The sequence below is a fragment of the Electrona antarctica genome (genome assembly GCF_951216825.1).
Source record: "Electrona antarctica genome assembly, chromosome: 15".
Taxonomy (NCBI): Eukaryota; Metazoa; Chordata; class Actinopteri; order Myctophiformes; family Myctophidae; genus Electrona; species Electrona antarctica.
The window spans coordinates 38508806-38524737 of record NC_136796.1 but is presented as its reverse complement, the minus strand read 5'-3'; the positions used below and the strand labels follow the sequence as shown (position 1 = coordinate 38524737).

Genomic DNA, 15932 nt, shown 5'->3' with positions numbered 1-15932 from the left:
TCATCCACTCCCATGGCTTTTCCTACCACTGCTATGCCGATGACACCCAGCTGATCCTCTCATTCCCCCCCTCTGATACCCAAGTGGAGGCACGCATTGCTGCTTGTCTGGCTGACATCTCGGCGTGGATGTCGACAAACCACCTGAAGCTCAACCTGGACAAGACCGAGCTGATGTTCCTCCCGGGGAAGGGCTGTCCGCACCGAGACATGGCCATCACCATTGATAATGCTGTGGTGACCTCAACTCGGACTGCGAAAAATCTGGGTGTGACCCTGGACGATCAACTGACGTTCTCGGCAAACATCGCATCAGTGACAAGGTCCTGCAGATTCCTCCTCTACAACATCAGGAGGATTCGCCCCTTCCTCACGGAGAAGGCAGCCCAGGTGCTCATCCAGGCTCTCGTCATCTCCCGCCTGGACTACTGCAACTCTCTCCTTGCTGGTGCTCCGGCATCTGCCATCAGACCTCTGGAGCTTGTTCAGAAAGCTGCGGCTCGTCTGGTGTTCAACCGCCCCAAGTTCTCCCACACAACCATCCTTCTCCGTTCTCTACACTGGCTCCCCGTAGCGGCCCGCATCCAGTTCAAAACCCTGGTGTTAGCCTATAGGGCAGTGAAAGGAACAGCTCCTTCCTATCTCCGGGCTATGGTCGATGCCTACACCCCTGCCCGACCACTTCGGTCTGCCACCTCGGGGCGACTGATTGCCTCGTCACTCAAGGGTCCTTCTGGCCGATCCACACGGTCACGACTCTTTTCTGTTCTGGCCCCACAGTGGTGGAATGAACTCCCCACTGATGTTAGGACAGCAGAGTCACTGCCCATATTTCGCCGCAGGTTGAAAACCCACCTCTTCAGGAAACACTACCCTTCCTCTCTGCCTGACCTACTTGTTGTTAACTAGTTGTACGAACGTTTGTTTTCTATTGTTGTATTGTTTATTGGATCTTGTTTAGTCGATACACTTAATTGTTTTAGCTCATGCTCATTTGATTTAGCTATTTTGTCTCATCCGGTTAAGGAAATAGGTAGCTGATATATTGCACTTTTACCTTAGCGCTAGGTATACTCTTGGTTGCTTGTTTTTGCAGAAAATGCACTAAAGACTTCTGGTGATTAGTAGTTTTTGTTCCCTACCTATGTTGAATACACTTATTGTAAGTCGCTTTGGATAAAAGCGTCTGCTAAATGACTGTAATGTAATGTACCTCCTGTACATGGGGCCTATTACACTGCAAAATCCTCAATGTTGAACTGAGTGTACAAATGGACAGGTTCTGGTTCATAACCAGCAATTACTAAGACTGGAAGTTGGAAGCCCTCAATATAGGCCTGCATACAAAACCAGATTTACAATCAACACCACAATAAATCAAAATCAAGGTTTATTGAACTTTAACAGAAAAATAGGCCTACAGTATACAATATATGCATGTAAAATTGACTCATTTGCATGTTATGCCTATTATTCTGCAGGATATCATTTTGTAGTTTTAGAGATAAACACAGCAATAGTCATGTTGAAAGTAAATCTTACATAAACTTTTCCAACAAGCACAATCCCTTCCAGTAGTCACAGTAAAACACAAAATCTTGTTGAGATTTCAATGAATGGGAGCAATTTAACAAACAAAAGCATAATGCAGTTTATCCAGGAGGGTCCTGTGGTTGTATACAAGGCTCCTGGATAACACCATTCTGCCTTTGTTACTTAAACCAACGGTAAACTAAGAAATGGCTGAAATCAAAAGGTGGAATTCAAAGATGCCTGGAATGTACAGAGCTCATTAATCACGCTTCATACATTATCATTCATGTACATAAGATGTTCAATCTTTTTGCTAGAATGGAAAACCATTTGAAATGTACAATTAAACCAGTGCTCCACCATAAAGTAAAATAAAATGTTTATAAAATAAGAGCCAAAGGGGACAGATATGCAAGATTTACAACATATTAACCATAGAAAATATTAACATACAACTCAAAACACAAGAGCATATTAAAATGATGAAGCATATTGCTGCCATATGAGGAAAATAATTATCAAAAGTTTCCCATTCATAGACAGAATCAAAAATAAGACAAACGGGATATACAATTACAATAATCTAGGTTCATATCAGCCCATATCCCATAGTTTACGCTTTTCTGATTATAATCTCCCTCCTAATTTGTCTCCTCAGCGGTGGATCTTTTGGCATGTAATGAGGTATTGTGGATAAGCTTGTGTATCATTGAAGATAACAAACATGGTGGGCGTGGTAATGTTGTCTGTCACGCTGTCATATCTCAGCGGAATGTCGTCGCTCTCCTTCAACGGGGCAGTCTTCATCGAATGGTCGCCTTTAGTGTAGTCGCCCGTTAACACTTTTCCCACAAAGACAAATTTGTATCCTTCTGCATTTGGAGGAGAGTACTGCTCCTGGACAGACAATGCAGAGTTCACAGCAAAATACACCCCTTGTCCATAAACTGTAGCTGTGGAAAGAAAACCATAAAAGATTGATTTGATAATAAAGAAATGCCACATTCATTCAATTAATTTATTTCTTGGAGAACACACAGAAGGAACATTGACAAGATAAGAGTATACAATAAAATAAGTAATAAAAATGCAATTATCACGAACAATTACACTACAAAATAAATGTAACAAGGTTGAGAGACGTAAAATGACCAAGAGGTAACTCTCCCCAGTTAATGGGGACAGTGCCCAATGGTACAGTATACGTTGGCTTGAGTTAAATAAAATGAAGTACAATTCAAACAAGACATATTTATTGGCTTTTAAATCATGACAAATGTGCACATTGACCAGAAAAACAACAACATACCATTCTTTCCACAGAAGCTTCTGTTGAATCCATGAATGCATATCTCCTTCACGCTGGACTCACTTGTGCCGTGGTAGAGGGTCCGCTCGATCTCTGGTTCTGTAGCACTTTGCATTATGCTGGCTCTCTTCAGCTGGTACTGTTTATACAACAGTCGGTTCATGAGCTTTTCCACCTGCGGAAACACATTTGTATTACAGTCACACATGAAAACATGTTTAAATGAAAAAGGAAAAGAAAATGCACAGGTAAATCTTTTCACCTTTATGATTCTTATTTTGCTGTGGTATTTCTGTATACTCTCGTAGAATTCCTTCACCACCTCTTGGAATTCATCCGAATCCTCGTCTACTCTGGATACTTCTGGCATGCTCGACAGCAAAGAGTAATCCTCTTCTGTTAAAAGGAAAGCATGCAACACACACACACACACACACACACACACACACACACACACACACACACACACACACACACACACACACACACACACACACACACACACATATATTTGCATAATTAAACAAAGCTAGAAAAATTGTGCATTCAACACGATTAGCCAAAGCATCACATTATGCCATCAATATTAATGTAAAGATGCAACACGAGTAATATTTCACGTAAATGATGCACAAAGCTGGCAATGTGCATAAGACCCAGGTTTCCCGAATGTGGCATACTCAGTTAATTTCCCCATCTTGCCATTGGAGTTTGGAACTGAAGCACTCGTTTACAGTAAAGCAACATCCTGCCGTCTCCTACATTATGTGCAAATTCAAAACAGGTACTACGCAGGGCTGTTGAGTGATATCCAACGAGCACTTCCAAACTAAAACAAAACACACAAATCATCTGCAATGAACACTTTGAAGAGGATAATTCAAACTTTTCGTACAGCAGCAATGTTGGTGAGTTTGACGTTGTTTAATACAATCAGACAGGACTTTTCGGTTTGCATAGGGGCAACCACCCTGCCATTAACTTAATGGTAAGATGGTCTGCATATGTTCAATTCAGTATTTAAGTCCGACGTCATTTTGTAGTGCTACGTACGTCCGGGTCCATGTGGCACCAGCTCCCATCCGCATCTCATTGTAAATAGAATATCTAAACGCATGAATCTTTTTACAATGACGTTATTTTTCAGAAAGGAAGCCATTGAGGGTTAAAATGGGTCTTAATGCTTCCAACTAGAGTAGAATTATTAATGTTTTGTACAAGTTTTGAAGGTGGTAACAGTCCATTTGCTCAGTAAAATATTTCGGGCGCATATTTAGAATGTTTGCAGGCTTGAGTATGTTGAATCTAGTTTGCATTAATTAGGATTTAGTTGACACAATGAAATAAAATGGCGATAGTATTCCGTGTGGGGCAGACGGTCTGTCACCGCCAGATTTGGGAGAGCAGCGCAGCTTTGTTGTTGCGAGGAAAGCAGTAAAATGAGACTTTCGTGGTTGTTTTCGTCTCAGATTTAGTCCGACGGAGCGTCACAGTATAACTCTATGGGGACACAAAAGCGACACAAAGTAGGACCCGGATGTATCTCAGGAGGGGGCGCTCACGTCACAGCTAAAATACTGAATAGCTTCACGTTATTGCCATGGCAGTGCATTTAAACCGGAAACACATTTGACTGTTTCAGGATTCAATATTCTGCCATGCCAATCAAGCAAAGCTATGGGAAAATAAACAGCAAATGGTCGCCTGTCTCCGGTAAGAACATGTTGTTTGTATGTTTTACGATGCTTAACAAACACAGGTGACCCAAATCACTGATGATGCTGCCACTAGGTTGAATAGAATGACAGCTTCCATGATTAAAGCAACACGATATTTCTTTTTATCGTGCCGGGGGTGATTTCTTCTTTACCTGACACATTTGTTCCCAGGTCAATCAAACTGAGCATTTTCCTGGAGATCTTCACAGATTTCCCAGAGGCCACGTTGTATTCTTCCATCTTCTCAAAGTTGATAATGTGGGGCTGATTGTTTAGCAAGAGATTGATCTTCTTCTGTTTCATCTTCCATGCGGTCTCGATGAACACTGTGGTATCGGGAGCGTAAGGTGTTGCTGCCGTCTCGTCATGCCAAACCCATTGCACGGACTTCAGAATCTCAGCATCGGGAGTGGCGCTGGACATCTTCTTCAGGAGTAGCTTCACGTCCGGCAGTGCGCTAGACACAAAGTCCCTGAAACCACTCATGATCACCATGTTGCCTTGAATCTTAATCTCCACTGCATGCTTCCTCTTGATGACCTCCAAACACTTCTTGTGGAACTCCGACATGTTCTTCAGCCCCTTCTGCTCTAGCTTCTCCTCGACCTGTCTCAGAGTAATTTTCTTCGCAAGAGCTATGTCAGTTCGGATCAGATCGGACTTATAGCTGGCAAACACAGAGATCTGGGATGTGTTGATTGCCTTGATCTCTTCCTGCATGGACGCATAGACATCCTTCACTTGTTTGGGGCTCTCCTTAGGAGGAATAGCAGGAGCCTCATGGTTGGCCGTCTTCATGGATAGCTCCAGTACCTTCCGCAGCTCATCATCCTCCTCAGCCTGAGACCTTGTGTACTCCATGGAATACTGGATGGCTAGAGACAGTTGGGCCTCTTCTTCCAAGTTAGCAGAGGGACGACCCAGGGCTTCATTCTGTAATTCAGGATTTGCAGCAGTGGCCCCCTCCATTTCTGTGATGACTACTACATCGCCGTCCTGGTCAGGTTCTGCTGCGGTGTATAGATCCTCATCTTCCATGTTATCGGTATTGTCTGAAGTTGATGGAGCCACATCCATTGTTTCATCAATGACCGAAACAATTCTCTTTGCCTCCTCCATTAGGCCTATGAGAAGAAAACACAAAAGAAAGAAAGTGGATTGTGTTCAGTCAAGATTTTGAAATCAAATTTTGGAATGAATAAAATATTCAGGGGGAAATTGTATTTGTTATTGCCACATCTCATGTACCGGTATTAGGTACACAGGAGAAGATGACATTTTTGTTACAATCAAAGACATTAAATTACAAACATCAAACAGCAAGATTAAAATAACTATATAAGATAAAGATAGCACACAGTGGAATTGTTTTCTCAGTAAACCGATGCATAGACATAGTTTAATCACTTTAGAAAAATAAAATAAAAATGGATTATTTAATGCATTATGTAACTTTTCTCTTCTACCCCAGATATGTAGCCGGTTTCATCAGCAAGTGCTGACATTTTTACCATTGAGCCAATAGTTTGCTTGCTCAGGGGCTGAATTTACACTTTGTGTCGGATCGTGTGTCTGGGTGAGACATGAACTTTGACACAATGTAATGTCTCATTAGATGAGCAGAGAGACAAAATACAATTGTATAAGTTATATTGTATTAACCATACAGATTGGACAAAAAGTTACAAAGTGCTGATTTAATTCGCAAGACCTAAGTATACTACCTTGATCAGGAGCTTGTTGGTTATTTACATTCGCACCAGTTTGAGTTAACACTTCCATGTCTTGTGCACCATCCAGAGACACTTTCTGAAAGCTTTGCTGGGACATCATTTTCCATGCAGCGTCAAAGATGTCCTGAAAAGGAAATAATATATCATCAGATTTAAATTATTACTATTAGGAGCACTTCTAAAGTGTAAAGGTAAGTTAACCATATTTGAACCCTAGTGTCCCTATTCTGGAGACATTTCTCTACAAGTTCAGTCACAATGTGCTGATCTGCTATTTTCAGTAGAGAGATCAGCTTTCTCAGGGTGGGACTGGGTCTCTGTGCTCTACATGTAAAGTGATTTGGTGTAGGAGCGGACCAAGTATATAGCCCTGGGTTCCCCGATCAACTATAGAGCGTCGCAGTCCCGCCTCCTACCCGGGACCAGGAAATGAAATCCAATGCATCGTAAAGTATTTATTTAAAGACGGTTACGCCGCGGACAAAGCCAACTCGAGTCGTGACAACTCATGACAACACAAACAATATTTTGGACCAAACAAATAATTAGAAAGAAGAAAAACAACAAAAAAAGTGTTGTAACCTGCCGTTTTTTTCTTCTTTCTAATTATTTGTTTGGTCCAAAATATTGTTTGTGTTGTCATGAGTTGTCACGACTCGAGTTGGCTTTGTCCGCGGCGTAACCGTCTTTAAATAAATACTTTACGAAATGTCTATGAGAATAATGCATTGGATTTCATTTCCTGGTCCCGGGTAGGAGGCGGGACTGCGACACTCTATAGGGTTTACATAGTTAAAATGTTGACTATTTTAAATCGGTAGTATTAATATCCCTGGTTTAATTCTGGGAACCTGTATTGCAGGTCAACAACCTGAAGAAATACTCAAGATTTATTTTTACAAAATTAAAAATAAATAATGTTTTCTAAGTAAATCACTGCTTGCTCTCACAAAGCTTTGAAGCCTTAATATTCCATGTGTTATGTGATAATTAAAGATTCCTGATTTGAAAAAAGGGTTCAGGGTGTTCTTTATCGTTACGTCTTGCGTACAGGTACCATAAGCACAATAATACATTTTAATTTCATTCTGGTTCCTCAGGCAATGTAGCATAATACTAATTATTATTAAATAACACATACAAGAAGTAGGAAAAAAAAGAAAAAGAAGGAATAATCAATCAAGAACCATTTGACTGCTGTCCTATGAGCAATATTATAACATCCATTACTCCTAGGACCTAGATTATAAACTATCTTGAACACGCATGCAAACACATACATGTACATGCATCACATCGAATACTGGAAAAGCTCGCCTCAAAACACAGTCACCCCGGGCGTACAGCCGGCAGAACTGCTCAGCCTGGTATTCCTAAACGTAACCGCTTAAACGGTTAAACCTAACCTTATCCTCAGTAAAACGGTGCCAAAACCCAACCCTATTCCTAAACCTAACCCCAGTGAAATTATCGCCACCGAGCGGTTGGCGGGGGAAAAAAACCGAGGGCGAGTGTGTGCATTCCGGACACCCATGCATCCTCATAACTTAGACATGTGAAAGGACCACAATAGAAATAAACGGTTGGCTTTTTGCATTATATCCTTTTGATAAGTGACAATGTAATGTTCATTATCAATAACTAGGTCAAAGTCAAACATTATATTATAAACATAAAAACATCAAACAACATATAAAGTATATAGTAAATTTGTCTGGGTACTCGGATATCGCAGGAATAAAGTACCTGTCCAGTCCCAAGGTTTTAATCCACTGTGTTGGATCTGGCGTTGCCCAGCGTCTCTATACGGACACTTTTGGAAGAGTACAGGGGAGGGAGGCCAGGCGATCTTTGTTACACTAGGCTGGGGGCAGCACCTGTCAGAGGGGGCGTATTGAACGGGAGGAGTAGGACGGAGACACTACAGTACATCCTCCCGGTGAGGGCTCCTCACTGGCAGATGAGCCAGTAGGGTAGTGGCAATACAGAACTGTGTGGGGAGGATTAACTGACTAAACTAAATCGCGAGAAAAAAAAAGGGTAGAGGTTTAGCAACTTAGGCCTACTCTAAATTTAGAAAGAAAAGTACCATCTGTACGATAACTACTATATGATACCTCATTGTGAATCCGTTCCCAGTAGACCTTGTCCATGCTGATGTAAACTAGGAACTTGCGGGTAATCTCTGCCAGGATGCTGGGCCCCTCGTCCTCTAGCATGAAGCGGGACACGCCGGGCGCGTTGGAGGTGATGGTTCTGGTGCAGATGGAGGTGACCACACTTTGCAGCACCTCCACCGCCATTTGGCAAGCTATGACATTGCCGCGGATCTATTAACGACATTCATGAAAACAGAACAGTGAATGAGATTTGGGGAATCAAAGATGTATTTAGGGCATGTTAATATAGAGGCAAACATTGTTTTAACCCATTTTGACCTAAGTTCGATTCTACAAATGTCTAAAATCATGAGTTTTCAGAAAAACCCATGTTTCTATGTCAGTGGTTCTCAAACTTTTTCATGTCAAGGACCCCAAAAATGATCTGTATTTGGTCGCCGACCCCATCTGAAAATATGTTGTTTCAGGGACCTCCCCAGGAGCAAAGATTAAATTAAGTTAAAAACGTTCGTTTTGAAAAAAAAAAATATTCCAATTTTTCAAAAATAGCAGACCTACAAGCTCGTAGCTCGCCACTCGGTGGCGCGCTATGAGCTTGTAGATCTGCTATTTTTCAATAGCTAAATCATAACGTAATGTTTAAAACACTAAAAGGGGTTCCCGCCCAAAATGGGTTAATCCAAGAAGCTCACAATGCACAACATAACACCCCAATGTTTCTGGTTCAATTTCTTATGGCTCCAGAAACTACCAAATAGAAGTGTTGTATCTAAAAGAAATGTCCAGCTACAAAAGCTAATGGATCTATGCAATACAACCTTTTGGTCCGCAAGTCGGATTTCTTACACAAAACACATGAAAGGGCTGTGCTTTAGATTTTTTTCTTTCATTAAATGAGCCACCACATACCTTTAAACCGCAAACATCATCTGCCTCTAGAGGGACTATTGATACTTGGTTCAAGTCAGCCATCAATTCATGGTTATGCAGTTGGACGTATTTGAGCCTGCCCGACTCCATAGAGATGACCATCTCCCTCTCAATGGGTGTGCTGAGGAACGTCACTATTTTCTCCTGCACGTCGCTCTCCATTCGCTTCAGAGTCATCACTTCAATCACGCCCGCACTTTCCGATACCCTTGCAGAGCAGAATCCAAGCGACTGAAGGAATCCAGACAACTCCTCCGAGTATAACATGCACTCGTACTCCTTATCCACCGGTATGCTGAAGCTGCAAAACAGGGATTTCAGCAAGCTACATGCCTGGTTGACGTGATTTACAGACAGCGATGTTACAGCAACGACATTGGCTACTACATTGTAAATACTGGGTAGCCCCCGTTCCTTCATGGTCTCCAACAGCGGCTGTCGGACCTCCTTATTTGACAGAAACTGGGCCGTCTGTGTGTCAATGGTAAAATGTGTCTGAGCAATACTGCCTAGAAACTCCAAGATGGTGTTCTTTAGCTGATCCATGGTCAGTTTATCAGGCCCTGCGATGTACACACCATCATCTCTGATTTTAATGTCAAAGTTTGGGTAAGCTTGTACAATGTCCTGTGGAAGCGTGCTGATCCGAAATAGGGCAAGTTTTAATGGATCAGGGATAGCAACGTGGCTTGTAAGTGGTTCCGTGTCCTTGGTCAGGTCCTCCATTACTTCCTCTGCTACTTCTGCTGCTGTGTGAGCAACGTCAGATAAGGCCATCTGTTGGGAGGACTGGCTGTCGGCACCGACCGGTGACATAGACCTCACATTATGTAGGGCATTATCCGTGCGACCATCTAAGGGTTCATTTCCAGAGTTCAATGATGACAAGCCTTCCGTAGGCTGAAGAAAGGCAAAATATGCCCTCATGTTTAGCTCGGCATCCTCGAGTTTGTGTGGCTGATTAAGGATCTGAACCACAGCTATCGAAAGGAAACAAAAACATACACATTTTGTTCATTTGAAGAATGGAACATGTCTGCAAAACACAATAACAAGAGTGAGGAAGTGGTGTAAAGGTTATCACAGACTATGGCTTTTTCCACCAGAAAATCATTCATAATCGTGATTACAATATTCTGAAAAATTATAGTAAGTAAGACCACTCAACAAGGAAATGCGCAAACACCTACATTCAAAGTCAACAAAAGAGACCCTGGCTGTGCTTGGTGATGTCATGTTGAACTCCTTCACTTTGTGGTTTCCAGCTCCTGTGCTCTCCAGGTAAGATGTAAGCGTGGCCGTAGAGATGCCAGGGGGCAGGTTTTCCACTAAGATAGTGTCCGTTTGCTCAATTTGTTCGAGAGTTATCTTGGAACCATCAAGGGGCTTTTTGGAGATCTTGGCACTCAGCTGCTGGAAATCTATACATTAAAAAAGGCATGGCATGTTTATTTGTTTGGCATATTTCATTGACAAAGGCAATTCCAGGTGCGTTTTGCAGATCCGAAATTTAAAAAAAGATGTCGATGTCGATGCGTATTATTTATATTTGTAGCAATGTATTCACAGGACGAAATGGAGTGGAGCAGCCGTCTTTCAGAGAGATTATTCTTCTCCAATTTATTCTATGACATATACATACATATATATGTCATATAATTGTGAATAGTGTGAAACTAATTGCTGGGAACATAGAATTTAATGAGAAGTGAGAGAGGGGGGGGATGTCTGACCTTGAGAGAGCTGATGTTGGAAGTGGACGAGGACAAGACCTCTCTCGAGTAGAGAATCCAGGCGGTAACTGTCCATTTCCATACCAAGCATATTCTCAACATAGAGCTCCACCAGCTCCAGGTCGATGTTTGCGTTGACCCCACGGAGAAGCAGCCTCCACGGATCCTTCAGGGGAGGCTTTCTTACCGTCAGCTCGCTGTTATGTAGGACATGTTGCCCTTTAGACAACACTCGTGCTGCAACTGTTGATTAAAATAACAGCATAGACGGCAACGGTTTAATAAATAATGTGGAATGTATGTCCATACAAAATGGTAAATGCACTGCAATTATATAGCGCTTTACATTACACAATGTACTTCACATTTGCACACCGATGGTGGAGGAAAAGGTGCGAGGCACCAACCAGCTCATCGGGAGCAGTTAGGGGTTTCAGTGTCTTGCTCAAGGACACTTTGACACTTAGCCAGGAGCCAGGAATAGAACCTGGAACCTTCGGTTTCCAAGGACGGCCGCTCTACCTCCAGGGCCACTGCCGCCCAAGGTTTGATCACACAATGTACTGACAAGGCAAGTGTCTTACAAGTGTCTCCACAAACTAGTGCTGCCGGAATTGTCCAAAAATTACATTCGGATATTCGTTTTAAAAACCCACGTGGATTCGAGCAATTCGACCCATTCGGATTTCGATTTCGATTTGGGGCCATTCGGATTTTTTAATAATTATATTTACACCAATACAACCTGAGACATAACATTTAAGATCGCATTGCTGGCGCAACTCTCTCTCTCCGCGCATTGGTGCTGCTGAAAACCGAGTTGGAACACAACGCATGCATTCTCCCTTCTCCCGTAAAACTTCACCGACATTTTTCTTAAATGAGCAATCCTACAACACATAGCCTTATCAAAACGAGGCACGGAGGCAGTATTAAGTCACAGAACACTGCATTGCTGCTGCTGCCGGACCGGCGCCGCAGTTCATCCTTATTTATCTTTTTAAAATTTCCTGAAGGATAAAGTCGCTTCATGATTGAAGATTGATGAGTGATAGATCCGTGTGTTGTCTAAATATACTCTCCTGTCCGTCCGAAACAACACAGAAGCAAAAATAAAAGTTTCGGTGTAGGCCAGGCCTGTCCCTGATTCTGATCACTAGGTACGCTGTTGACGGAAGATTTCACCCTTCTGAGCAGCGTACACTCACTGCGCAAAGAACGTAAAAGGCGCCCACGGCCCCGCCCGCCCTGTGCCCACCGTTCTTTGCGCACCGTCTGTGCGAATAACGTAGCACGCTCTTTGCCGACTTTGCGCAGGGCGGGCGGGGGCCTTTTGTGAATCGGGGAACCTACGCAGCCTGCGTAGTCTGCGTTTAGGAAGAGTGCGAGGCAGCTGATTTATTCTTCAATGTGTGTCGGCGTGTCGCGTTGCAAATATAACGAATCTACAAGCTCACAACGCTTATCCACGGCACCGTCTCACGAAAACTTGCACAGCATTTTAATTTTTTTAATTTAATTTTTTTAATTTTATATATTCAGTTATTCATTTATTTTTTTGATTCGAAAATTCGTTCGAATATGGAATATTCGTTGGCAGCACTACCACAAACATACATAATGGGTGCGAGTAGGAGGGGAATGAAGCTGTATATATATATATATATATATATATATATACACACACAGTATAGTGGCATGTTATGCTTTAGAATGAGTGTATAGACAATACATTGAGGACAGACATTCAACACATCATTGTAGGAATCGGATTCATCCTTTGTCACAACAAGCATAATATATGGCCAGTGCACCAAATTGCAGTGCAATCAATACTGTATTATTAACCCATTCTGGGCGGGAACCCAGAATGGTGTTTTAAGGATTATGTTATACTTTAGCTAACGCGCTACAAGCTTGTAGGTCTGCCATTTTTTTTTTTTAAATCGAGAAAATCTTTGAATATATGCTTTCAGAGCGAGCGTCTCTGGAACAACATATTTTCAGATGGGGGTCGGCGGCCAATTACATATATTTTTGGAGGTCCTTGACATGAAAAGGTTTGAGCACCAATGACATAGTAACGTGAGTTTTTCAGAAAACTGTTAGCATTTAGAAGGCATTTGTAGAATCGTCCACAGGTCTAAATGGGTTAACATTCAGTTCTCACCTTCTGCCTCCTCAAACACCAGTAAGGCACGGTTACCCTCCTTCTCCACGGATGTGAGCGGTCCTCCCCCAGAGCGGCGTTTATTCTCAAAGTACAGAGACAGCAGTTCCTCATCGACCACCTCAGGAAGCCCCAGCACCTCCACCGTCCTCCCCTCTTGGTTTTCAACAGGCATTCTAATAACTGTAACAGATGCATAATTGTTGTTCATTTTGACCTGAGATCAGATTCTAAAAATGTCTTCTACATCCTGACAGTTTTCTGAAAAAGCTTTTTCTACGTCAGTCGTTCTTGGATTTTTCAAAAATAGCAGACCTACAGGCACCGAGTGGCACGCTACGAGCTTGTAGATCTGCCATTTTTCAATAGCTAAATCATAACATAATGCTAACAGTAACACCAAAAGAGGTTCCCACCCAAAATGGGTTAAGTCAGCCAGTTAACTCAAATAAGACATTATACGCATTTAGAAACTAAAGAAAAATCCAATGTGGATCTTTTTCAGCCTTCAGGTGACCAGCCTGTGTCAGTCATCTATGACATCAGTCTTTTATGACAACTCCAAATTTGGAAAAATATAATGTGACTATGTCTGTGTAGTCTACTAGCAGACTGTGCTGCGCATACAAAGTTTGGAGTTGATCTGTCCAGTCAGTGTTTTGCGAAATGAACTCATACTAAATAATCTCCTTGTTACTTTTATCTGACGGTCTGAGATTGGCAGGTATGGTAGTAGGCCTATGTAGTAATAGGTAGCACTAAAGGTTCCGATTTTACGGGGGCCAGTTTCGAATTGCAGCCGTCCGTAAGTGCCCTTTGAGAGCAGTTTTGAAGGAGTCAAGGGATTTGCATGTCTTAATGACTGTTGGTAGGGCGTTCCACATTTTGGTGGCATAGGAGCGAAATTAATTTAGTCCCTTGTTTGTGCCGAATCTGGGTTGCACATGGTTTGTTGAACTCCCTCTGGTATTGTGGGTGTGGACTTCGTTGACATTAAGGAAGTATTTAGACATACATGGTACATGGGTATCTTGGTGGTGTATCGAATCTTGTGGACCAGACCCATTGCAAGATGCTGTACTCTGTCGTCAACCCTAAGTCATTCCAGCCTGTCAAAGTGGGCAGGGGTGAGGTGGGTTCATGGAGTGAGGCCAAGTAGTAACCTGACCATATAGAGAAAAGAGGAGATCCGGGCACACTTGATGTCAAAAGGAGGAAATATTTTATTGAACCAAAAGGAGGAAATAGTAACCTGACCAGTTTGTTTTGGGAAGTCTGGAGCCTTGTTTTAAGGGCCTTAGGTGCTGCTGTGGTACCAGGAGGTGCATGCATAGTCGAAGACATTTGTACGAAGGCTCCTGTTAGGGTCTTCAAGGTGTTTTTGTTGACCAGTGAGGAGATCCTGTATATTAATCTTGTTCTTATATGTGCATATAATTAATAGGTAATGATTGAATACTTGCAAAAAGGCAAAGTAGTACAGGTTTATACAAAAGGATGCTAAAAGGATAACCCATTAAGCCCAGGGCTTATTTCCATCGAGGTCGTGTGTGTGTCAACAGTATACTTACTACTTTACCAATATGTTCAGTCTATCTGCAATTAATTGAGTATGGTGATACATCACATCACACTAATCAGAATTAAAAAGGCTTGCAAACACAACAGTCACCCAAGTAACAGCTATGCTGTTGCATGTACACATTTACAAGAAAGTGAAACCAACCTTCATAATGTCGACACTGTTCAAGTGCGCATTTATGACCACACGGAATATAAGCAAACGTGGCATACATGATTTTCCTCGAATAGATCAGGGTTACTTACTTTCGGTAGGGTAGATGTATGAAGTATATCAACTCAAAGCATTGTGTCGTAGTAATTTAACCGTGTTGTACTTTGTACTTCCTTGTCAGCAGATGTTGTTGGTGAACACACACTGATGTTCCGGACCGGAAACTAAATGCAAAGCATGAGTCCCTCCCCTTCCGGTCGGTTGGAAAACGTCAAAATAAGAGCCACAGGGGAAAAATAGGCGATTTACACAGTGCTTGCATTGTTGATGTGATGTGGGTGTCTTTGTTTAATACTTTATAGTTTGTATGTGTGGACAACTGGACATACGGCACGGCTACAGTACAGCCCTACACACGCACGCACGCACGCACACACACACACACACACACACACACATACTCACACTCACACACGCACACACACCCACACATACACACACATACGTATACACACATACACACACACACACACACACTTTAACAGCTCAAATAATTTAAAACGGAACGTAAATTGAACTTACACGAAATATGAACGCAAAACAGAGCTCAGTGGAAAAAAAACACTTGCTGATGTAATTGATAAAACTGATCGTGGAAGTCAAGTCCGTAGCTCTCGCGAACCCCAAGTAACGTGATCCACCACCGCCCGGGTAGTTTTATGGAAATTCTGAAAAGACGTTTTAAGTAAACACAGACTCACGGTAAATCACGAACCGATCGGTGACGGTGTCACGTACTGTTTGTTTACTTCGCGGCGGTTCACGCGTGGCCACAATCGAGATCTCCCAATCCCCGTTTCAGCCAATCAGAAGCCGCGTCATCCTAGGAATAGGGGGCGTGGCTACGGCGCTGACCGCTGCAGGTGCGCGTTGGTCTCCATGGAAACGTACA

General features: G+C 42.5%; 1 protein-coding gene across 1 annotated transcript; it reads right to left on the bottom strand.

Moving 5' to 3' along the window:
• Positions 1-1371: 1371 nt before the first annotated feature.
• Positions 1372-15221, bottom strand: parp10 (poly(ADP-ribose) polymerase family member 10). The gene is made up of 11 exons (XM_079523216.1): positions 15073-15221; positions 13246-13428; positions 11076-11318; positions 10533-10763; positions 9322-10322; positions 8410-8622; positions 6284-6416; positions 4712-5683; positions 3104-3237; positions 2842-3016; positions 1372-2485 (listed from the first exon to the last, which is right to left on the bottom strand). Exons 2-11 carry the CDS (start codon positions 13418-13420, stop codon positions 2187-2189), a joined length of 3576 nt encoding a protein of 1191 aa, XP_079379342.1. The 5' UTR covers positions 13421-13428; positions 15073-15221; the 3' UTR covers positions 1372-2186.
• Positions 15222-15932: the final 711 nt, after the last annotated feature.